Raw genomic sequence first — 24,859 nt, forward strand, 5'->3', positions numbered from 1 at the left:
CAAACCAGCTGCTTGGCTGCTTTACTGAACTGTAAAAAGAAAACTTCCTTGTTTTTTTCCCTTCGTAAGTGGTTAGTGCTGGAGGGACTAAAGAGAACATAAAAGAACAGTAAACTTCCTACCAAACATTATACCAGCAACATTAATAAACTGAGCAATGAAAAGTAAATAGACCATTTCTACAGAAATCTTCATCATGCTTCTGAACTAATATGTTAAATGGTGGCACTATTAGGTTCTGTCCAAGGAACTATAGTCCCTAAAAGGGAGTAATTTCTACTTCCAGTTTTGGGACACAAGAACTATCTCAGCACAACGTAAAAACAAGGATATTTTTTAATGCTAATGACAACTGCAAATATTTTATATGTATATATTTATATATGTAAAAAAAATTATATATTGTAGCAGATGTCAAGTGCAGTTAGATTCAACTCTACTTATTAGTGCATGGCTTTTAGCCAAAAGCAATTCACATTTGCAGAAGTGTACTATCACATATGTCTTAATAACAAAAATGTGTTTTTAAAAATGTATGTGATAAGTCACATATGGTAGAAGGAATCTGTACAGCTTTCAGCCCTTATGACAATGGAAGCTACTAACTTTATTTTGCATACTGAAGAACATTAAAATTCAAGTGAAATTCTCCTTGACATTTGAGAGCTACAAAAGCAGTGACTAAAAGCTAGCCAAGTCTGAGCTGTACTAAGTGTGGCTGTGATGCTTGTATAAATGCAATCCATGGCTACTACTGGTACCTTGAAGGCACTAATCTTTCTTTTGCCCTGAGAGCTAATATTTTAGCATAAAATCCTAATTGTATACAGGTACCTTAAATAGTTACATGTCACTGGAAAAACTAGGCAGATTTTTCAGCTATTTTGTTATACAGAGTGTAATTAATATGTATAATGGATTCCCTAGGGTACTAATTGAAGCTGCCACCATGAACATAGTCAAAAAGAAGTTAAACAACCAGTTGGGAGAAACATGACAGGGTGAAATACAGACATGTAGGTGGAAAGAGCGAGACTGTCCATCTGGCCTTCCTCCATTTCAAAATGTTACACTTACTCAAGTTGTGTAAAAAATTATTTAACCTAAATCACCCTTTCCCCCAGATTCCCAAGTTCTTCTGGTGGATTAATTGGGCACCAGTGTCACATACATGCTGTTGAATAACTGCAACGCTCAGTGTGTCTGTTATATACGGGGAAATTCAATTCAGTTGAGTCATTCTTGAGAATTTGACTCAGAATATATAAAAAGGTGAATGAATGATAAATGATTATTTTGGAGTTGTTCCCCAGGACTTTCATCACCTTGCAACTCCTGGATCCTGTATAATGTGAGGTGAGAACACAGCTCATTTCACTCTCTATTAAATATCCACCAGCTAACAATGACTTTAATTCAGCTTGCACTGAATCTGAACTAGCCCTACAGGCAACAAAGGTCCCTTGTCTTATTACAAGTTTCATGTGCTATCAGGTCTCTGTTGGATCCTATTTCTAATTTTTATCAGACTGAATGAAACATAAAGAGAGAGTGATTTATGGTCATCTGACATATTGCCTAATCACTCCAAGGAGTGTTCATACACATTTTGTGTTTGCTTTATAAGGTGTAAATGACTATACATGATGGAAGCCAAGTGAGAAGCAGAACTGCATTCTTCTGTTATGTGTGCTAAAACACAACGATCTGTGAGTCAGTGCATGTTCTTACAAATACAAACCCACTCCAGTCCAAAAGTCAGTATGATCAGCCAACCACTACAAAAATTAGAACATTTCCTCTGTCTGTAACAGGAATATACAGTTACTGCGACTCAGTTAAACTGCTATGATCACCTACTGAAGCTAAAAATGTGGTTTTATTGGTACATGAGAGCCCACTAGGCCTGGAGTATTTATTATTTAAACAGAATAACTGAGGCTGGTAGCTTTAACTGAAAATGCCTTTTCTCAAAGAGCCAGGACATCTATATAGCAACTTTCTTAATTCAATGATATATGGTTGGGTATTGCCGCTAGTGGCCTAAGATTTAAGAACTTCTCATAAAACGCCCTTGAAATTGCTCCCTGGTAGCTTGCTCATCCTTCACAAAGCCCTACTGTAAAGAGCAGAAACACACATGTGTGTATGGTGTGAGAGAGCTCCACACAGAGAGTGAGAAAGAGCTCTTAATCAACAGGATGGCAAAGCCTTGACACATAGGTGCAAAATATTCCCATGTGTCTAGAAATTATTTGGCACATTCCTAGTGATTTCCCCCCTGTCAGACCTTCTACAGGATTGCAATTAAAAATCAAAATCTTTTTAGCATGTATAACACCCCCCCCCCCCAGGCTAGGAGCACTATGTATTGAGTATGATTGTGATTATTTGGCAGCTATTCATAGACAACACATTAATTCATGGAAAACTGGATGAAACTTGGGGAGTGCAATCATTAGGGACACAGAAAAAATCAAAAGCTTTTCTCAATGATACTTACCTTTTTATTAGTATGATTAGGGGCAACATGAACTCTATTTTCTCCTTCATCACCCTTCTCACTGCCCTAGTCTTTTTAGTCACTCTATTAAACAACAGCATTAAACTTGCATTTTCAAATGGATATAAAAATAACTTACTTCACAGGAATGTTTCTCAATTTTGCCTTTTCAGCAGCCTGCAAAAAGAAGAGGGGTAGGGGGGGGGAACAAACCATTAAGTGCCACACCAAAGCCCAGCCAAGCCACAAGCAAACATCAACCCATGGAAGCTCTTCAGCGGCGCACACCCCACAGCTGGGGTGAGGGCCATTCTGAGAGACAGTGCTCTGGGTCTGAAACACTCCTGCCCCAGCTTGTGTCACCAGCGTGGTTTGCTTATTTTTAATGGCCACGAGTGGAACTGCTCATTCAGAGCTATTACTTCATTTCCTGCTCTGAGGTCTGGCCCCGTTGTCACAAGCTATCTGTCCCTATCTGGAGCAAGAACAACAAGAGGAAAAATAAAGGGAAGAATGGATTCCATTTCCAAAGCAGTTTTTATTCACCAGCAACAGAAAAGGGCAAGGAATGACCAAATGTTCAGATCAATTTCCTCTTGTGAAACCTTTGAGAAAACACACTCCAAATCATCTAAATGAGTAAATCTTTGGGCCTCTCGGCCTGCACCACCTCAGACATGGAGCCTGGTTCCAGTTTATTGCTGAACCCATTGATCTGTGTACAGTCCATTTATCATTCATGAAAAGAGCCAGTGATCTTCACAGTATATTAGAAGAAACAACTCAGATCATCTGTCAACGGCCCTCTTATTTCTGTTTCCCTCTCCACGGGGATTTCATCTCCTTCGATTCTTCTTGAATTAAAATGTTGCTAAGCAACACAGCTGGGGGCACCGATGGCAGAGCCGCGCCAGTCTATCACACTGGTTAAGCTGCTCGAGATGTTAGTGGAGACTTTTTCTTTTAATGCTTCTGTGACATAATTATATCATCTGAACCGACCTTGCATCCCACTCCTGCTTTGTTCAGACTAGGTAAATAACATTTTAAAGGAAGAGGGCTGGAAACACCACCATCAGATAAACTAGTGTTGTAGTACCCTTTTGGAGAATTCCTCCTTGTGTTTGCAGAACCAGACTGTAATAGATTTAAAGGTGGAAAGCAGTCAGATGGTTAGTGAGATTACAAGCATGGAGAGTGGTGAAAGGCAGAATTAAAGACAACTGATCCATAAACCTATTATAGGAAGGAGAGTTTTAGTTCCTAATTACCTCTGGAGATATTTTTATGCAGGTTACCAAGAATTAAAAGAAGGGTTTTGGTGAGGAACTTTAACCTCTGCTATGCTTAGGGATGGAAATAAAATGGTTTCTACACAGTAACTGCTAATATTAGTGGTTCTGAAAAATTCTCACATAAGCCTTGACAAATTAAATCCTTTATGAAAACTGATGAACTTTTGAAACCTCTGGGACCTGCACAACTGGGTTCCAAATTTTGTCAGAGTGAGTTTTCCTTTGGGCTCTATGATGGGGCTAGTTTTTGAAAAATACCTGCTCTTTTGGCAGTTTTGCCTCCAGTGATAGCAAAGGCAAAATCCATGTTTAAATCCATAGAAATCTTAAAATTTGGAAAATTTGGAAAAACATAGGAAGCTTAAAATTTGGGAGAAAGAATGAGAGCTTATAAGAGCTTGGATGGGGCAACAGCAACCCTCCAGGCTCACTCCCAGCACGCTAAGAAAAATGTTTTTGTTTCACTTGGATTATATTTTCCATCTAAAGAATAAATCAATGAATTCATGATAGGAATCAATTACTTCAATTGTACAGTAGAGTAAATCTTCAACCCCAGGAAATGGTAAAATTCAGATTGCACAAGTAAGTGTTACAGACCCAAACCTAATTATGCTGTCTCAAACAAGCCTATGATGAAATGAGGTTCCTGCCTCAATAGTGAGATATGTGAATTTTGTCTCCTTCCAATGATTCTCTCCCAAATCTCACTTTTTCAGCGGCCGCTTCCAAATGCAGAGTCAGAAGCATGTTATTAAGAAACCTTCTAAGTAATACGCTACATGTAAAAACACACAAATGCTTCATTTAAAATGGATTAAAACACATCAAAAGTGACATTTCAGTTTCCCAAGCCTCCCACTAAATGCCAAGTTGCAGTCCCATCCTTCAGGAGACTAAAATTATTTTTAAAGCTTATAAACATCCTTCCACAATGTCAGAAGTTCTTTTTGACTCAACAGTGGTATTTTGCTTGACGATATACCAAATAAGCTGGACTATAACAATCCTGAGTTCAAGCATGTGAAACTTGCATCTAAATCAATTTTTCCCCTGAATTATTCAAAAACCACTACACAAAACCTGGTATCAAAATAGAGCTGAAGAAGAGAAAACAGAGGAGTGGAGAGTGTCTAGGATCAAAAGTAAATAATGATAATGCAGTCGATTTAATACAAAATACAGCAGAAGATATTCTGGAGAGCATGTGCGTGATGGTGTGAACTAAACTGTTTACATGAAAGATTAAAGAAGATGAAGATATTTCAGGGAGTGAGAACTGGCAATGTCAAAGTCATAGAATATTGAAGAGCAGAGTCTAAACTGGATGTTTGATTTTTGACCACTTAGCTGCATCGATGGCAACTGTTTACGCTGAAAGAAATGTAGCAGCTTTAGATAGTAAAAAATAATAGATATATTTTATTTTCTTGGACCATGAACATTCTAGCACATATCTTTCCTTAGATTTTCAAATGGAGAATTTCACATTTTCTTTCCTCTGTTACGAGGAAAAGGCACTTTCCTAACTCTTAAGAAAAGGCACATGCTGGAGGGACAGTGTCCTCCACACAAATACTTGCCTATACAAAACTAAAATTGCAAATGCTCAGGTTAATCTACATGCCAGCCTAGTTTAATGTTGGATCATTAGGCAACTGGTCATTTCCTATTACAAATGATTCACTTTGCCTCCGAGTGGGATCACGGTGATGTTAAACACAGCACAGAACACATCAGGGATTCCATCTGAGAAAGAAATCCAGGATCTGTCCTTCTGCTTTTATTTGTCTTGCAGGTGTTGCTCATTCATTTTTCAAAGCGTATTTGTTGTGATATCACGAGCATGCCCAGTGGCGGAAGATAAAGGAAGGCAAAATCAAAGTGACATTGAGTAACTCTACACGTTAAGCTTTGATGCAGAAACATATTGTTTGAAAATATTTGGTGTGCAGCAGGTCTGTCAATTAGAGCTAATTATTTTTCTCTGATCAGGAAGAATGCAATCTTGTTTTAGGCAGGTTTCTTTGAAATGTACGTCTTTTATATAACTTCATTATAGGAAAATACTTCTCCCAAATTACTTCTTTTCTGGGCTGCTTAGCTATTGACTCAAATTGTCTGTGTTGAGTAGTTCTCTGTGCTTTGATAATTAACTTTTGATCATTACTGAATTTAGCAGCTCCAGTCAGATGTGTTCATAGCCATCCTCCTCAACTATTTCAGTGTTCATCGCCTTTAATCTTTGAACAAAATGATCTCATTGAGTCTCCATCAGCCTCGCTACTCAGTTAATAATTCCTGTTTCTCATCTTCATGACTGAGTTTGATTTGTTTTAGACTTGATGCAAGCTTTTGATTATTAATTTAAGGTATTTCAAAGACAAACATGTTTTAAGAGTTATTTTTTTTAATCTTATATTTTTTTTATCTAGGCCTTTACAAGTAAGAAACTGGTTTTAACCTCACAATGATTCCTAAACTTCATATATTAAAAGCACTATCTAGAAGCAGAGCAAGTAGGAGGTCCCTAAACCATGATATATGTGCCCTAAGTGAGAGATGATGCAGCAAAAGATTGGAATGAATTTGGACTGGTATAATGTAATAGTCAATGGGTGTTAGGAGAATTACATCATGGGACCTTTGCTAATTTTGAGCTTGAAAACATGCATTAAAATAATTTAGGATGATTAGAAAATGGAAGCCAGTGTGAACTAGACAATCATTCTACTTTAATTTGTAATTTTCTTCTGATTTTTTTTTAACAATTATGGCCTCTCTATAATTGTGCTTCTGCTCTCTGAGACCTTATTTGAACAGCTGACTCCAGTGTTGAATAAGAAGGAAGAAGATGAAGAATACATGGAAAGCAGTAAGACCCAGAGAATATTTGCCCAAGGGTGTTTTACTGTGATTTTTGTAGCTGTGAATGACTCCTACCTCTATATCTGATCTTTGTGCTAGTTGTTTTACCATTACTTAGAAAACACTTACATTGTGCTTTCTTGTGCTTTCTGTAGTGTAGATTTACCCATAAACTTATTTTGTTAGAAGGTATTTAATTATTACACAAAAGATTAAACATGGGGATAGGCAAAAACTGCTTACAGATTGTACGTAAGGAATATAAAATGGGAAAAATCATGCTTTTCCTCATTCCTATCAATTAGCAGACTGGCTTTTGGATAGAATGAACCAGACAAAGTATTCCAGTCAGCACAACTTTCCTACATTACAAAGCCCTGATGAGAATGAACTGACAAGAGGATGGCTTAAGAATAAAAAAGTGAAATAGTTGGCATCTGCAAAAGGCAAATTATATTTTTGGTGAAATATTACAAGGGAAGTGTCTGCTATCCAAAGAAAAAAAATATTTTCCACTGTATAACTGAAAATCCAGGATTTTCATGGAAAACTGTTTGATTTTGAGAAATTGAGATCAGACAAAAATATTTTTGTAAGAATGTCTCCTCAGCCTCTTAGTCCAGAGGCAGTGATCAGCCACCTAAGGCAATTGCTGAGCCTCAAAGCAAATAAAAACAAAGATACTTTCCACATTAGTTGAATTGTATAGGTAGTTATATATATCTATATATCCATATCTCCTTGTAGATTATAATTTGTCTTGAAAGTTATACCATGGTCTTATCCATACACAATTCCTCATCTATGATCCTAAATAACAAACCCAGAACCATGACTTATCAACTCCACTGCACTGTGCTCTGGTTCTGTAATGACACAGAGCTAAATACAAATTCCTGGGGAGGAGAAGAATGTGGTGTGTAGCAAACAAACCATCCAGGATTGTGCTGAGAATCTGAGAGCCCAAACCCAAGGGCTGATGGATCAGTGTGTGTATAAATATGTGTGTTGTGTTCCTTGTTTTTCTTCCTTCTTTACTTCCTTGGTTACACTCTCCTCTACCTGTCCCCTAATGTCAACAGAGGAGATTGTATTTCTTTCTTGCTAATTGCCTTTGACACGAAGTTGGCAACCTTGTATTTGAGATTCTGTGTGTGATGTTTCGATTCTGTCTCACCTCGAGGACAAAAAGCCCAGCAATGCTGTATCCAGGACCAAAAACAATGGAGAAGATACTCTCCTTCTCATGTTATAATTTTAGAAAACGAGTATTTTTCCTTCAGAAGTCAAATATGTGGGATGGATCAGCTAAAATCCATTTTTTTTTTTTTGAAATATCAAGTCACCAAGCATGTGGTATCCACAAATCAGAACGGTTCATTGAACTCTCGCTGTGTATGAACCACAGAGAGCTCCTCATCTTTGCTTTGAGCAATGCAGTAACCTTCATGGCTTCACAGAGAGATCATCAGGAACACCTGAAATACTGGAAATTTCATTTCAATTGTTGCAGTGGAGGCTGGGCAAAATGAAAAAACAGAGTTTAACTGACCAAATCTAAAACAGTCTGTCTGTGGTTTAGGAGTCACCTTCATCCTTGGTGTAAGCAAAATGCTTTTAATTGAGCAACAACACAGATATGTGGGCTTCTGTCAACAGTTTTTCCCAAATCCCTGTTTTCCATCAGGCCAACGGTGGAAATCAAACTAAAGAAGTGTGCAATGAAAAAATGCAGCCACTTCCAATTCTTGAAAAACTATTCTATATGGATTTTTTTAAAGAAACAGAGAAAAGTGTAGCTGGGAATAAAACTCAATATTTGTCATCCTCTTATTTACTGATGATTTTTCTAAAATATGTGTGCTGCCTCCAGATGGCTAATAAATAATAAAAAAATCCATTATTTGTTGGGTTTACTCCATAGTCACATTTCAACATGTTAACTGCATGATTAAAAAATTTGAGGAGGCAAAAGAAACACAGAAAAGGTCAGAAGACCTTTATAAGAGAAACAAAAAGCTTCTCTAAGCTCCTTCAAGAAATAAGCAGCAAAAGGCTTGTTTCAAAGAATACCCTGTGACCTTACTGCCCAGCTGCAGACAGTCACAACAACCTGTGTGTTCTTCAGTTTCCCAGTTCTAGCAGGAGAGCAATCCTTTGTATCTCTGAAACTTAACCTGAAGAGGGATGATATTCTGTGGTCTTATAAATACAGTATGGAAAGACAGATAGATAGACAGATAGATAGATAGATAGATAGATAGATAGATAGATAGATAGATAGGTAGATAGACAGGTAGACAGATGCACCAGGTGTACTTTTAGAATGTAATATCCAACTGTTAATTATGCAATGTTCATGTAACTTTCTGTGTCAAAATGGAAAGAACAGGCAGACATCTCGGAAACAGCTTATCTGCAGTTTATGCCCTTAGATTTTCCTTGTGGCAAAGGCCTGTATCTCATTCCTTTGGGATTCCAACCTATCCTTAGTCTTCTCTCCACTCTAAACAAATGGATAGTTCCCTAGACCTGAGAAGCAAAAGGGCAGAGTCACAGAGTACCAGTAGTGGCAGTGAATTGATGGTGCTACTGTTTGTCCTGACCATTTATTTCCTGCACAGTACTAAAGACTTTAGGGATTTTAATTTATACCCAACACTACATCCATACTGAATGTTAAATCTATTATAAGCAGGCAGCAGAGACAACAGAAGCAAACACACATGAAATAACTCTTTGCTGACCTTGGACCTGTTTAGTACATTGCTCAGTTGACTTAGCCAATTACTAAATTGCACAGCTCCAAAAATTACACGTAATAGTATTGCCATGAAATTGGTAATTTTGTAAAGCAGGCACACTCTCCATGAGAGCACCCTGCTCAAATCAATTGCACTGTCTCACAGTGGTCCTGACCTGTCCCTGTGCACAGGCAGATCTGTTCTGGGAAGATTCATCCTGCCAGCACAGAACGGAGCACCTCCAACCCCGGCAAACCTTGCAGTGGCAGATGAATTCATCGTAAGAAAAATTAAGGTGTTTAGTTTTCATTACTGTTCTCCTCCTGGAATATCTCCAGGGGAGATCAACTTTCACTTCTTCTCCCCTTATTCTGGCTGACAGAAGCTAATTACTGGATTTATCATGCCCTTTTCAGCACCTACTTTACACTTGTTCTGGCCACCTATGAGTTCCTCCTTCAGCCTTCTGCAATCCTCCCTGTCTCAAACCCAGCACTAGCACTATCCTTTACTGGTGTAAAAAACTCCCAGGAATTCAGATTTTGAAGTTCACAGATGGTTGCTTGGGCTTTTACAGAAGAGTGACACTGCAGATGGCCAGTGTAAGAAAGCCAGACACATTCTTTACCAAAATGCTTCACAAGACATTCATGATAACAATCACACTATCCTTTGGAGGAGAACAGGGAGATAAATGTGTCCTGTGTGGTCAGATTAGTGAGTGTTGACCACTGAGACAGCCTGCAGGTATCACAGACTTCAGATTTTTTTTACAGGACTGCGTGGCCAAGTCTGGTTTTTCTCTCAACAGCAATTGCTCCAGCTCCTGTGATGGTCTGGGCAGCTGCTGCCCCAGAGCCCAGGTAAGAGCAGGGCTGCAGCCTGCAGGGGCAAACTCCTTCTTGTTGATCTGGAGTACTGTGCACTCCACAGCAACCATTTTTCCTCAGGGCTGTATTAATCCCCTTCCTCACTGATGGATGGCCTCCAAAATAACAACACGTGTGGAAAAAAATTACACGTGATTCTGTGAATTTGAACGAGTTAAAAGCTTTTGATAATGCCACTTATTTCAGTGCTTTTTGCAGAAAGCTCAGCCCAGATCTCAGAGTGGTTACTGAAAGCTTCTGCTGATAATAAACAAATTACATGGACCTATGTCATTACCATGTGAATTATAACCTTAGATACATCAGTCATCAAATCTCCTGCCACCAAAGATTTGCCTAACAGAAGCTGGAGTATTAACTTACAGTTGATGATACATTGCTGTTTCAACTAGTGTTGTGGAGAATAAAATAATTTGAATACCAATTAAAATGGACTGAGGTAGCAAGGAGGGACATACCTGCACGAAAGGATTTTTCTTGGTTAAAGACTGACAAGGTTGGAGAACGACTCTATCATCCTAACAGCTTCTGTTTTCATTAATGGCTTAATGGAAACATTTCCCTACAATTATAAAATGTGGCTGTGGATCTCAAACACTGGAATGTGTGTTCTTTATCACAACACATGCTGCTGTGGCTACAACTGATGCTGCACCTCTCTGGGATTTCAATGGAACCCAATGACAGATAAACTGTTTACATTAAAAGACTCTATCAAAGTTATTTTGCACCTAGTTTCATCCTAATCCATCTGATTTTTCTATAGCTTTGACAAGATGACCTCTCTCACTGTGTGTGCAGTATTGATGTCATTACTGAAGAGCTGTTCTTCAGCCTTTCTGCTGATAACAAAGTAAATGGAAATGTAGAGAAACCTTGGGGAGGTAAACAGCTTGTTCAGGATGCAGCTAAAAAATGGGAAAAAACACAACAGGAAAGGATATCTATTGTTAGAAGGAAAGTGGTCACTGTTGCACTTCAAAAGTGTTTACGTGATATGATGAAGGCATATTATGCCTTAGAACTTCATAAACTTTAAAAAAATTAACCTGAATAAAGGCTTTGAAAGCTCAGCAGGTATTTTAAGAATTCAAAGCTCAGCCTATGGCTGATCACCTTTTTAGACTCAGACACAAAGTCAAACATTTTGAATGGAATTACCTAATGCTAACCTAGCAAAAAAGAATTATCTTTGTGTAAAATACAAATGAAAGTGCAGGGCCATGAATTACACACATGTCTCCTGTTTGTAGGGTTATCAGAGAAGTGGCAATAAAGTGGTAATTACTAAGGGAAGGAAGAAAAAAAATCAAATAGAAAAGAAAAAACATCTTATTGATTTGTTTTGCCAAAACCACTATACACATAAAATACTGAAAATGGAGCAGGTCTGTAACTAGTATCAAAGTTTTTTTGGTTCAAAAACACACAGAATGCTAGCATTGTGCTTTAAATTAAGCACACATTTAAAAGGTTAACAGGACTATTCCTTAGGCAGAAGAACAAAGAGGAGCTGGTTCAAGAAAATTGGGTACACCTCAGCTACTTAAAATACTGTATCCAGGCACAACTCATTTGGATGCCTTTGAGCTCAAAGCTAATTTGAATTATACAGAGGTGCTTCAGAGAACAAAAATACTAACCTGTGTTTTATCTAAGCTCTTTTAGCTGAACTGAGCTACTAATTAAGAATCTTCACTACTCTTCCTAATTTCTGATGTATTTTTTTAACAGAGTAATAAAACCATCTAAGAGCTTCCTCAGAGAAGAGTGTTAACATTAGCATCTCTGAAATGCTTTGTCATCTGATGGTTTTACTAATAGCATGCCTGTCATCTGCCTTGACTGTATCTTTTGCAGCCAATCTGAGCATACTGTGCAACTAGGACTCCTGGATGCAACACTGATATATGTTCCAACATTCCTCTCAGTGACAATACCACAAGAGTTTGCAATCCAGGCAATGCTTAAATGTAACAGTATCTTTCAAATAATACATTAAACAGATGTGTACCTGGTATAAATATGTGACATAAAAATCTATTGGGTTGGTCAGTGTGCATATTAAAAACCATTCAAGTGGGTCAAATTGTGGATAACTTAAAACTTTAAAGACAGCAATTTTAATAAAACTGTCAATACAATTTTCTTTGTGAAAACATTTGACACTGATTATGCTGCTTATATTGAAAGAGAAACACAAGGTCTGTATCTTTAGATCTTTTATTGAACTGTGAGCACAGCATCAATAACTGCATCTCAGCTGTAAATGAAAATTGATTCCAGATCTTACCCATCGTTTTCTGTGTGTCTTTAATCCCAAATCATCCACAATGAGACATAAGAACCAGCATTTTGTCTATGGGACAAAGCACGTGTCACATGCCCAGCTCCAAAGTGTCTGCACTGAAGACACTGTGGGTTGTGTTTACATGTTTTAGATGCAGGTGGCAAATGAGTCTCTCCTTGCAAGGCTCAAAAAGTGGTAACAGGAGTTTGGGGTGGAGTGACTGTAACTTGCCTCACGCTCTATTTGCAATGATCGATACGGTCCAAAGCTTTACAGACCTGAAGACTGAAGGGACCTGCAGTGAACACCTCACTGGACCTCCTGCATGTCACAGCCCAAAGAAATTCACCTGACAACTTCTGCATCAGGCCCACAACTGCCAGAAGGCTAACAGGAAAACAAACCCACAAGGTTTCTATGCAATTTGCAGCAGTTTGGCACTAGCAGGTTGGTTTTCCAGTCAGCTCTCACTTGCTGAAGACTCTTAAGCCCTCTGGGATGCAATTAAAGTGTACAGTCTCCTTTCTTGGTAATATGTTCCTAGGCCATCATCATGTGTGCCTTAACCAAAAGAGACCTAACACTTATATTAAGGAGAGTTCTCCAAATCACATTTATAACTTTTAGGAGCAATTGCCAGTTATTCACAACTAGGTTTGAAAGGTAAATGCCAAAGTTGGGCTCCACGATCAGTGACAGCATTGCTAATAATATCTATGGAATAAATACTCTCCACTGACTTCAGCTTGGTAGTTCCTATCCTATCCAGAAATCAAGCTCAGCTTCTTAGTTACATGACTGACCAGAGCTATTGTGTGTGTTGGGTTCCTCCTCAGCAGTAGGGAGAAAAGGAAGGAGCTGAAAGAGTGTGAGGCCCACGGACCCCTAAATAACTTCAAGACAGTTCATAAATAAGGGTGCTCGTTCAACGAGTGAGGGAGGAAGACAGAAGAGCTTTGCTTCTTGCAGCCAAGCTCCTAACAATCCTCCACCATGACAAATGGACTACTGGTAGTCTCTGAAGACAGGCTGATAGATCAAACTCTCTGCCCATACTGTAGACCTTCACTAAAAGTTGAGATCAAAGTGCATCTATGGATCAATGTCACTACTGCCCTGCCATGTAAAAGATGAAGGGTCCCTAGCAATTCTCAAAGGGCAAATCCTGGGGTTCCCTACTGACCACTGTTCTCAAAGCATTTCAATTTCCTTGAAACAAAAGTAGAAATCAAGGAAACAAACTTGATTTTTACCTACTGTGTTTTTATTAATAAAAATGAGTAAATGCTAGCTCGTGTTTCACATTGAGTGCAAGTTTATGGCAGAAAAAAAATCATTAAGAGTGTAAAGACAATAATTCCATTTCCTTATAGAAATGCTGTGTAAACTGTTAGAATGCCTCTGAGCTGAGAGTTTTAATCTTTTCTCTCCCTGCCAGAATGGCAATGGAGCTGGGGAAGGAGCACAAGTCTGATGAGGAGCAGCTGAGGAAAACAACAGTAACTGCTACCTGATAATTTATTTCTATTTCTGTATTTTTGGCATCTCAGTATCACAGTGTCATTTTACAGGACTATCTGGGCAAATTTCCAGTAGATCAGGAAACCTGACGGTGTCATAAGCCAGCAGGTTTGCACAACAGCACATTGCACAAAAACAGGATTTTGACCCTTTGGCTTCAGATGAGAGTGCAAGTCTAACTCAGTGCTAAAAAATACTTGTATGAATAAGGGGTCAGTTTTCACCAGAAGGTAAATCTTTCCTGGCATGACCCTAAGGGATGGATTAGGTAGGTTGAAGGAGAACATTTAGGTGGTTTAAAAATAAATAAGAAAGAAAGACTCACTTATTGTTAACATTTCCCAGACTGAACAGATGATCCTATGCTGAATTATAGCATTACTTTCCTCTCTATTGCAGATGTTTAAACACTTGAGCCTACTGCATATATAAAGTAAAATGAAGGATGAATTTGACCCAAAGTTTCATTTTTCTTCTGATAAGAATTTTGAGAATATGAATTTCACCAGCATTCTTTCCCAGTATTATTCATAAATATTTATAAAGTGGAAAGCATAGAGAATGACATGAGCCAGTTTTCTGAAAATGATTCTTCATTAACATCCCAAGTAGGCTGAAAGACTTTCAGTATTGATTTACAGCTACATGCTGAGGATTTTTCCCTCTCACAAATGGGAATCACTGGACTACTGGATGTGGACTCCCAACTTTTTACTCACTGACTGGAATAAAAACCTATGGACCCAGCCTTCTTGTGTGCAACTGTATAAATGAATTGCAAAGTGCAAACCAACTCTGTAGTTGTCTTGGTGGTCTGATGGGGTCGTTTTACACCCACTTCCAGAAAGCTGTTCCCTGGTTAACTTGGTACCATGCAGGACAGAAATTCAGAATACATCGGCTGACACGGGTGATGCCATGTGTGGTCTTTAATTCCAAGGTTAGTAAGACATGTTTTGGTTTCATTTAATCCACTTCACAAAGTTTACAAACAAAACTGACCAAATGCATTCCTTTGTGAGAATAAGTTTCCTCCCATGGGAAGGAAGCAAACAAGATTTAAGATTATGGATTCTGCAGCACCCCAAAATGCTTTTGATGCAAATATAGTAAAGCAACACACAATCAGATCCAACCAATGAAATAACTGTAAGATTAAATGGTCTATGCTTTCATATCAGATGTATTTACCTGTTCATTGTCATCTTCATCACTGCTGAGTTTCAGATCATCCTCAAGCATTCTGAAAAAAAGAGAGACAATAAAGAATTACATTTAATGAATTAACTTCACATACAATGGGCTAAATCTACACCTCAGTAAAGTTAGAGGAAAAGCTCTTTTTCAGTTCAACAACAGCAAAATCAGACCTGTGGTAAGTAAACTGATGAATACTCCATGTATGTATGTATTAGTCCTTGTGTGTGTGATGCTGGGGAAAAGCAAATGACTTTCAGACTAATCCATCATGAAGTTTGGCCGTCAGTTCCTCTTTCATGTCCTCTTCTATTTGCACATTGTCTCACGGTGATTAGTCCATATATACCTACATGTATTTCTAAATCCAGAGGGAAATATGGCTCTGGGGCTGCTAAAAACTTATTTAGGGCACCACTGATTTTCTTTAAGAGTGGTACCAATCCCCACCTCACCAAACTGAGAATGCAGAATGGAGAACAGCAGGAAGTCAGAGGTGCTTGGTTGAGGTTTGATGGGACCTCTCAAAGGTCCCAAAGGCATAGTATCCAAAGGCAAACATTTTTCCAAGGTAGGAATCTGATGGTTCATATCCCCATTTTTACTTATTGATTTCTTAATACAGAGAAGTCTCCCAGGACTGCTCCCTGCCTTTGGTTAAAGGGGAAGGATGCTCCTAAAAGATTTGGCTGCCCCTATGGCTCCTTTTTCTTTGGCAAAAGAAAGAGTTGAATAATGCACATTACCACATTAACACCCATATTATTTGTTGTTTTTTTTTTTTAAATCCAAGACCACATGGAAAAATACACAGGGTAAGAAACCATACTATTTGCTGTTACAGAGACTGAAAAGGTCTTTTCTTTTGAGGCCTGTCAACCTGAAGAGACATGAGCAGCAGCTACCAAATAAACTCCTGTACAGCTTCCCATATATTCGTGCTTCTATCTGGTGGTCCTCCTCAGAGCTGACACTCCTTGGGCACACTTCTACCTCACACCCATCTTTTCACCTTGACAAATTGTCTTATCGCAGAGTGACGTGTGAATGAATCAGCACATCTCACCCAGCTGTGACAGCCACTGAAATTGCAGAGCTCCCTTTCTGCCATCCTGAGCTACTTTACCCACGGCAGGAGGCTTGCAAATTGCAATTATTGTTTCCTTTCTGCCTTGATGGAGACTGAAGTCTATGATTTTTTATTGTTAGCCTTTAAATAACTGTAGCAATCAATGCATGCTCTGTTAGGAAGTTTTTTTTGTTTGAAGACTACCAGTAAATCATGGGAGCCTCCTGACTCAAGGAATTTTAAAGAGGGGGCAATAATCCCGATGCGGAAATATCAGAGTGGTTGAAGCCCTGATGGTGATCTTAAAAAGAGAAAGTGAAGGAGATCTCTAAACCAGTTTGAAAGTCATCTGTCTTCCAGTGACCTCTGTTGTAGGGCAGCCCAGTGGTTACAAAGTATCTGGACACATAACTACTAGTCATTAACATCCTGATAAATGGCCGATGCCTCCCTGCAATACGTGAACCCATAAAAGTACGACGGTAGCATGGATAAAAAATTCTTCTAAAAGTCAGGATTTGTGGTGTGTTGACCTTGGCTGGATGCCAGGTGCCCACCAAAGCTACTCCATCTCTCACCTCCTTGTCTGGACAGGGGAGAGAAAACATAACAAAAGGCTCGTGGGTCAAGATGCAGACAGGGAGAGATCACTCAGCAATTACCATCTCAGGCAAACCAGACTTGCTTTGGGGAAATTAATTAGAAAGATTGGCAATGAAATCAGTGTAGGACAATGAGAAATAAAATCAAATCATGAAACACCTTCACCCTGTGCTTCCCTTCTTCCTGGGCTCAACTTCACTGCCAATTCTCTCTGCCTTCTCCTCCCCATCGGTGCAGAGGGATGGGGAAGGGAGTTATGGTCAGCTCATCACACTTTGCTGCTTCTTCCTCTGCATAGGGAGGACTTTTCCCACTCATCCCCTCTCCTTCCAGCATGGGGAGCAGCTCCTGCCCCTCCTTCTGCACTGACCTGGGTGCTTGCAGAGCTTTTTCTTTCACATACTGACACTTCTCTTTTCCAGCTGCTGTTGCACAGCATTTCTTTCCCTTTTTCAAATCTGCTATCTCAGAGGTGTCACCAGCATCTGTGATGGGCTTGGCCCTTGCCAGCTGTGGGTGTCTTGGAGCTGGCACTGTCTCTGTCAGACATGGGGGAAGCTTCTGGCAGCTTCTCACAGAAGCCACCCCTGAAGCCCCCCTGCTACCAAAACCTTGCCATGCAAACCCAATACACTATTTTTCAGGAATTATTAATCTTTAGAGGCCTGGACTTTGGTGATGAAGAGAAAATTTTAATGCTGTTTATCTAGCAGACACGTCCATTTGTTTCCCCAGAGCCAATACTTGCTGTGCCATTCTCAATGTATCACTGTACCTCGATCTATCCACAGTCCCTGATTGTTATCTGCAAGTCTCATTACACCAGAAGGACAATACCCCCAGGAAACCGAGACCATTTTCATACAGGACTATATCATTCTGACTCTTAACTCTAATTCAATCCTCCACTCCTACTTTTAAACCTACATCTCACTTTAATGTGTAAATTATCCACTGCTTTAAAGCAGCACTGCTAGATAATGCCCTCTATTGTTATTTTTTAATGCAGATCTAAGAAGACATAATGCAAAGGATCTCTTCATGAATGAAACCCAAAGGGTGGTGTGTGGTTTTTTCTTTCAGCTGTTGGGTGGTGGGGTTTTTTTTGTGTTTGGTTTTTTTTGTTTTCTTTTTTATTTGTTACATGTTAAATTCCTTTTTGACATACCCTGGTAGAAATAAACCAAAAAAGGACAGAAGAAATTCCATATTGGATAAATGGAAAGAACAAAGAAGAAAACATAAAAAAGATAAATTGATACACTTTCTAAACTAACCCTACAGCCATCCAAAATGGCTGATTAATAACTGTCCTCATACAGCCTATACTGCAGACACTTACTAACAAGCACAGTAAGCACAAGACATGTTTATTGAATATTGAAAAATATAAAATTGATATAAAACATGATTAGTAGGAAGGACAACTGTTAGAGTTGGTTTCAGATAAACTAAATTTGCAGGATTTATGAGTTCCCTTCAAGAGACTAATGGATGTTTAGACGACTAGAGAGAGGAAAAAAATTGGATTTTGGTATTTCTTTAGCAGTTCCAAGCTTATCACTTGGAGTATATAATTCTTCTTAGCCTGTTCTGCTAAATGAAGAATATGTCATCCCATTCAGTTCCAAAACTCAAAGGTTAAACAACTAAATCACCCAGACTCTAAAATGCATCACACTCTCCTGGCAGATGGAATAATTAAAGAGAAACTGAGTATTGTATCAACAATAAATATATGGTAGCCAGAGAAGTTAGGGAATAAATTAAAAATGCACAGTATGGGCAAATGAAAGCACAATGCTGAAGATTTCAAATAGCTTGCTCCCAGAGAATACTGGTTAGAAGAGGTAACACTTGACAGAACACAGAGGCCTAGATGGTCTTCCACAATTTTAAAATGTGCTTAATATTCTGAAGACATGGGTCGCAGTAGCTTGTCGTGTTTAATGTTTCCATTAACTCTCATTTATAAGCAAGAAGCATCGGATTGCATTCAAAGCCCAATAAGGGTTTCTTAAGATTGCCAGCAACCTTAATCCAAGGTGACTATTTCAGCATCATATCTAGACAGGTAACCCATTTCAGCCTCAAAGCCCTGAGACAGAAGAGCTCTGTACCTGCAGCTCTCCGAGACACCATCTGGATGGTCTGAAAGGGAAATTAGGCCCTCTTGAGTGAGAGGTCCCTGTAAATACCCATATGATCTATTCTGCTCTATATAACTGTTCACCTCAGAAACACCCAGGCTGGAGATTACATAGAATATTTGTTATTAAGATCAGGACAGCTATTAATAAAGGCTAATTTGGTGGCTATGTTAAAATTACAATGAATACTCTCAGTGAGGGCAAATCAAAGAGAAAACTGCCAGTATCAGAAAGCTATCTCCAGAGCTGTTATGAATTAATTTTATTTTCTATTCTTCTCTGACCCAGCTGACATTATTATTGAATATACATGTACTTGTTTGTCTTTTCATCCATAGCTAATGCAAAACACCACTTTAGGGAAAGAATGGGATTAAGTAGGATTTTTTATTTCATTATTAGAGCAATGCCATTTACTATAACAGTTGAAGTTGTGTCAGCACATTTGTAATCTACAAATTTCAGAGGTTTATAATTTGGAATGTGAAATTATTGCAAAGCAGAAACGTTGTGACAAAGCAACACATTTATCTGCAGTGTAAGTAGGGGCAATCTCATTGACTGACTACAATACCCACTTCCTCCAGGGATGAATTGGCTCCCAAAGCAGATTGTTTCTACATTACAAATTTAGCTAGACAAATGGCTGAATGAAACCTTTTTAGGATGAGTTCTGTAAAAGTGTCACTAGAAATAGTAAGAACAAAACACTGTTTTTAGGAGCCTTCCATTTGTATCAGGCCTCAGAAGATTATGAGATGGGCAAAAATCAGAATGAGCTATTTTTATAACTTTTGGCATAATAAGCTTTTATAAAGAGTCAAAGCTCTCTGACTCTTTACACACTTTCAAAAAATACAGTTTAAAAAATATGCCATGGTAATAAACCAGCTTAAACATCATCAGTATCTGTCCATAATTTGTATCTGTTCTCTTAACAGATCATTTCAAAAGATTACACAAGTCCCACCATGGCTTCTGTGTCTCAGTGGGACAGACTCCATTTTTATACTGTTTTCCTGTCCATGTTCAGCTTGAATGAGTCATGGAGTCCCTCAGCCACTCCAAACAGCTGTTACAGCATGAGCTACTCAGGTAAAGTCTAATTTTAGGCACATTTTTTCATGAATAGTGAGCAAGTGGCCAAAGCTGCAGAGTGAGATGACCTCGGACCTGATGAAACTTTCGGGGTTACTGGAATAGGTTTTCCCACTCATCAGTGCTGGCAGCAGCAAAGGCAGCAGAACTCCAACTCAGCTCTGGGGTTTGGGCTGAAATTCCCTGGGGTTTCACCAAGTCCAGTTGCATGAACACTGAAATAGGACTTGTAGCCCATCCCAAGTGTTAAGATCAGCAGGTGTTTTGTGCACACCAGACCTGCTGGCTTGGGATCCTGTCAACAAGCAAGTGAGGATTTGATTAGGAGACAAGAGATAATCCCCTCCCTGAAAAAGCACTGCCAAAATATCACTCAACTTCAGTTACTTTTATAGGAGATTCTGAACTTCTTAAAGGAATGTTTCCACAGCTCAACATCCTTCTTTTGGTTTAATGTTTAACTTAAATGCTTTTTATAAATGAATAAGGTCCGGACTGAGAGCAGGTTTCTGGGAATGCCATGCATTTCTTCCTGCTCTGTTTGTGGATGGCTGGGCTGGGAGTCCCCTGTGTTTGTAACAACGTTTGGTGACACAGATTCCTCAAGGAGGAAGTGCTTAAAAGATGTTCTTCAAGGAAAGAACTCCCTCCTGCTTCAACCTTCCACTGATAGATAAGGGCAATTTTAAATTGAGGTTTGTGTGCTTTAGATTGGAGTAGCATGTGCTACAACTAGTTATTCTGTTCGATATTAAAGACAGGGCTTAAACTGTTACAGCAAATTTCACTCGTGAAACTTCATAAGGCTTAAATCCAGAACAGGAAGGAATCAAATAAATGCCTTTGAGGTGAAAAAAAGTAGTATATTGCCACCCTGAGCTAAGAAGCCCTTGTTACTCTTCTGTTTTTCAGCAATACTGATGTGGAGAGAATACCATCCATGCAAACAGTGACTAGCACTGAGATGCAACCTTTTCTACCCCTGAACTTTCATGGAAATAAGGCCATCAGTTCAACACAGTCTCTGCCAGTTCACCCTGTGGACTTCACAGAGAACTTGTTTTTCATTTTCCTAGTGCATTTCTCTGTGGTATATAAGGCTTCTCTGAGAGTGGTAACTCAAAAGGTATCATGCAAATGACAAACTGTATAATGGAATTCAGATGTATTTCAAGAATTTGTTGCACACACTGGAGCACAATTTTATCATTTATCAAGGGGGAAGACGGGGTCTATGTGTGTGAAAACATCTAACAATAGATTTCCCCAGAGAAGTTATAATACAGTGAGCAAAAAAACTGGGGAAATGAAAATAAATGGTAGAGTAATTCCAAAGGAAAAAAGAAGATCTTTTGTTTTAAAACATCCCATCAATAAATCTTGAAACCTGATATTCCTTCTCTTGCTGAAATGTGCAAGTCATCTTCAGATTATTTTCACTCAGATATTGTAAGAGTTACAGTAAAAGAAAATCTGAGAAGATTAAGTGGAATTTACAAGCACCATTTACCTTAATAATCAGGGCCTTTTGTTCAGCAATTTTATATATACTTAAATATAATTTATTAATTTTTCCTTCTCCTCATCCACCATTTTCTTTCATTACTTTTTTGTCAATGATGAGGTCCGTCTTGCAAATGCTTACTTACAGAAGTAACTTCTGCTCATTTGAGCAATTTCAGTGGCCTGAGTGGAGCTGATTTGCTTAAGGTATAGATTGACTCCTTAGTTTTTAAGATGAGACTGGATGTGGCACTTAGTGCCATGGTCTGGTAACCATGGTGGTGTTGGATCAAGGGTTGGACTTGATGATCTCGGAGGTCTTTTCCAGCCCAGCTGGTTCTATGATTCTGTGGACTGAAATCACCTCTCCTTAGAAAGAACTGAAGTCAGGTTTTGTGTCTTCACTGCAAAACAGCCTGTGAGCATTAGAGGTACCTGTTCTCCTCCCTCCCACGGGATAAGTAAGGCACACATCACCCTCCTAACACGGTCAGCCTCCCTCTGGCCCAGCTGATGGAGGAAGATGTCTTGCTAAGACACAGAAGATGTCTTGCTAAGACACAGAAGATGCCTTGCTAAGACCCACTCCATTTTGTGTTGCCACACGCAGCCTGCCTTAGTGTTCCTGGCACCATATCAGTAATTAGTGTAATTACAGCTGGTGAGAGAGAAGTAACCCCTGTGGTTATCTATTAGGTACCTCACAATTAGAGAGTGCACTTCATTACTCATCTCTCCGCATCATCTCTTAATTTCAAAAGGATTAAGCAAAATTAATTCTTTCAGAAGAAGAATTTCTTTATCCAGCCATCCATTAATGTCTATGTATAAAAAGCTCTTCAAGGCAACTAAGATATTAAGTTGCTACTAAGTGCATTATAACTACTTGCCTGTTGACAGGCATTTTGTGTTCCATTAAAGCTGAGACAAGAACTTTGGGAGGAGGGAGAAACCTACTGCCAAGTTTTATCTGTATATTATAAGCATAGATGGAAATCCGTATGTTTAGCAAGAATAATACTCTAGCATATCCAATAACTTCATATCCCTATTGAGCTCCCATCCTCCTCCCAAACACCACTTCCAACAGAATGGGAGCAGAACTGGATGAAAATGCTTTAACAACGTGATAAGAATTTTTTTAAAAAATCACAAAAAGTAGTATCCTTATGTTTCCAGCTGGTGAGTTGATATTTTTGTCTCGATAACACTTATATCACCAGGTTTGCCTTCTGCCTTAGAAAAGTGCAATCTCTATTACATTGTGCCTCCCTCACTGTCCAACGACTCTTCAGCACAACATACAGACTCTGGCAAGGCCCAAGTACGATGTTTCATTGAAGCAAAAAGGGGAGGAAAAATAGAGAGAAAAGACACAAGAATGAAGAAAAGTATGGGTCTGGGAAAAATACAGGGAGGGGCTAATAGTTTCTAAAAATGTCAGTGTAAAATTTGTAGTCTTTGAGGTTTTGAAGAATAAAAATGAGGAGCCCACCTTTATAATGTGCCAAATTCTGCCATAGTGCACAAAGCTTTTACTATTTTCCTTTGATGAACTGCAGTGGCTGATATAATTTTGGGTTCTGCTATTTATCAAGAGCAATATATAGTCCAAGAGCCATTTCTGTGATACATACTCATTTCCAATACATTCCACATGAAAAACACCTGCTTACTCCAACTACATTTGATTAAAACTGTCTCCTAGCCAGAGTACCAGTATTTTCTCTGGTAAACAAGCCTTCAGTTGGCATATTTACACATAAAGGCTATGAGAACTTAGCACACAGTTAAACAATGATTGATAATTCTACAGCAACTTGCGAAGGTGACTTTAAAAAATCATACCAGAAAATATATTAAAGAAAGTTGTTCAACAGGGGACAAATAACACAGGACTGGCTCATCTATCCAATGTTCTACAGTGCATATGGAAGGACATTAATTTTATTCATTGATTACATTCTTTTATTCTATTCCCTTTTTAATCTGGTAACAAAGTGAGTCCTTCAAGGAGCTGTTTGATGAGCTGTCAGTACCAACATGACATTTGCAAATCTTTCTCTGTGCACTCTTTTCCCCTTACATAGACTAATCTCATATCTGAAGAGCAGAGCTCTTTTGTTTCTGCAGATTGGAAATGAGTTTTGTCTGGTAAATCTGAAGCTTCAATAACCTGGTCTGGAGTGGAAGCAGCTTTTTCTGTTCATGTAAACCTTTATACTGATGTATTTTTGCGTCTCCTTTTGCCATTTGAACTATTTGTTTCTAATTTTGAACTGCTGTCTGCAAAGTTCAGTGCCATGGGGAGAGACTGCACTTCAGTGTTAGTGATAAGAATGACAGTGTGTCCTCAAGGCACTTCACAGAGAGCACAGACTGAGATGAACTCTGCTCCTCTCTGGCAGGGGTATGAGGACTGCACGGAGCTGGGCACTGGGGTGATGAGGAAGAGAAACATCCAGCGCCTGCTACGAGATAAGGAGGCATTGGCAGCTCACCAGTGACACCAGTCTGTTCCAGTCTGTTGACTGAAACAGCATCCACAACCCTTCCACACCCGGGAGGACCTCTGCCTCCTGCTCCTCACTGCCCAGGCACAGTCCTCTGGCAGGACCTCTGGAGAACTGGGGTAGTTTTCCAGTCTTCCTCCTTAAGATGAATCTACTTTATCCACCCTTCACAAATAAGGGTGGGTCTGAAAAGCTGAAATAGTCTCAGAGGAAGCTCTGAGTGAGCAAATCAGAGCAGCTGCCTGGAGTTTGGACGCTGAGAACAGGGTGCCAAGTAAATAAAAGGTTCAACAGAGGCCAGTTTGCAAATAATTTCCCTACTTTAAACTCTTTTAGCCATAACAAGGCCCAGCAACCTCTCATCTACAATTAACATGAGAACTATTTCCCTCCATAGTCTCAATTCCTTAACAAAGCCTTTGAACAATGTTCATGGCCAATGTATGTTCATGCCCTGAAACCAAACACAGGTACTGCTCGGTTAGTGTGTCTGCAGAGGAGACACATCAGCTCCTGTGGGTTCACAGCACTCTAATATGACGTGGGAGCTTTTCACTCAGTTTTCATAGCTTAAGGACATACAGAGGGGAAAACTATTTTATCTGCTAAAAACTA

The 24,859-nt window shown here is 39.0% G+C and overlaps 1 protein-coding gene across 5 annotated transcripts in view; it reads right to left on the reverse strand.

Annotated features, from left to right (window-relative positions):
* Positions 1 to 24,859, reverse strand: part of AFF2 (ALF transcription elongation factor 2) — a 327,568-nt gene that overhangs the window by 76,048 nt on the left and 226,661 nt on the right. For all 5 annotated transcript variants that reach the window (XM_050310260.1, XM_050310264.1, XM_050310262.1 and 2 more), the window contains 2 exons: positions 15,303 to 15,354; positions 2,643 to 2,680 (listed from right to left, as the gene is read on the reverse strand). In XM_050310260.1, coding sequence (XP_050166217.1) covers positions 2,643 to 2,680; positions 15,303 to 15,354 — 90 coding nt within the window. The remainder of the gene's footprint in view (positions 1 to 2,642; positions 2,681 to 15,302; positions 15,355 to 24,859) is intronic.

Source organism: Myiozetetes cayanensis, unplaced genomic scaffold, assembly GCF_022539395.1.
Source record: "Myiozetetes cayanensis isolate MyiCay16 unplaced genomic scaffold, myiCay2020 scf15, whole genome shotgun sequence".
In the NCBI taxonomy this organism is placed as follows: domain Eukaryota; kingdom Metazoa; phylum Chordata; class Aves; order Passeriformes; family Tyrannidae; genus Myiozetetes; species Myiozetetes cayanensis.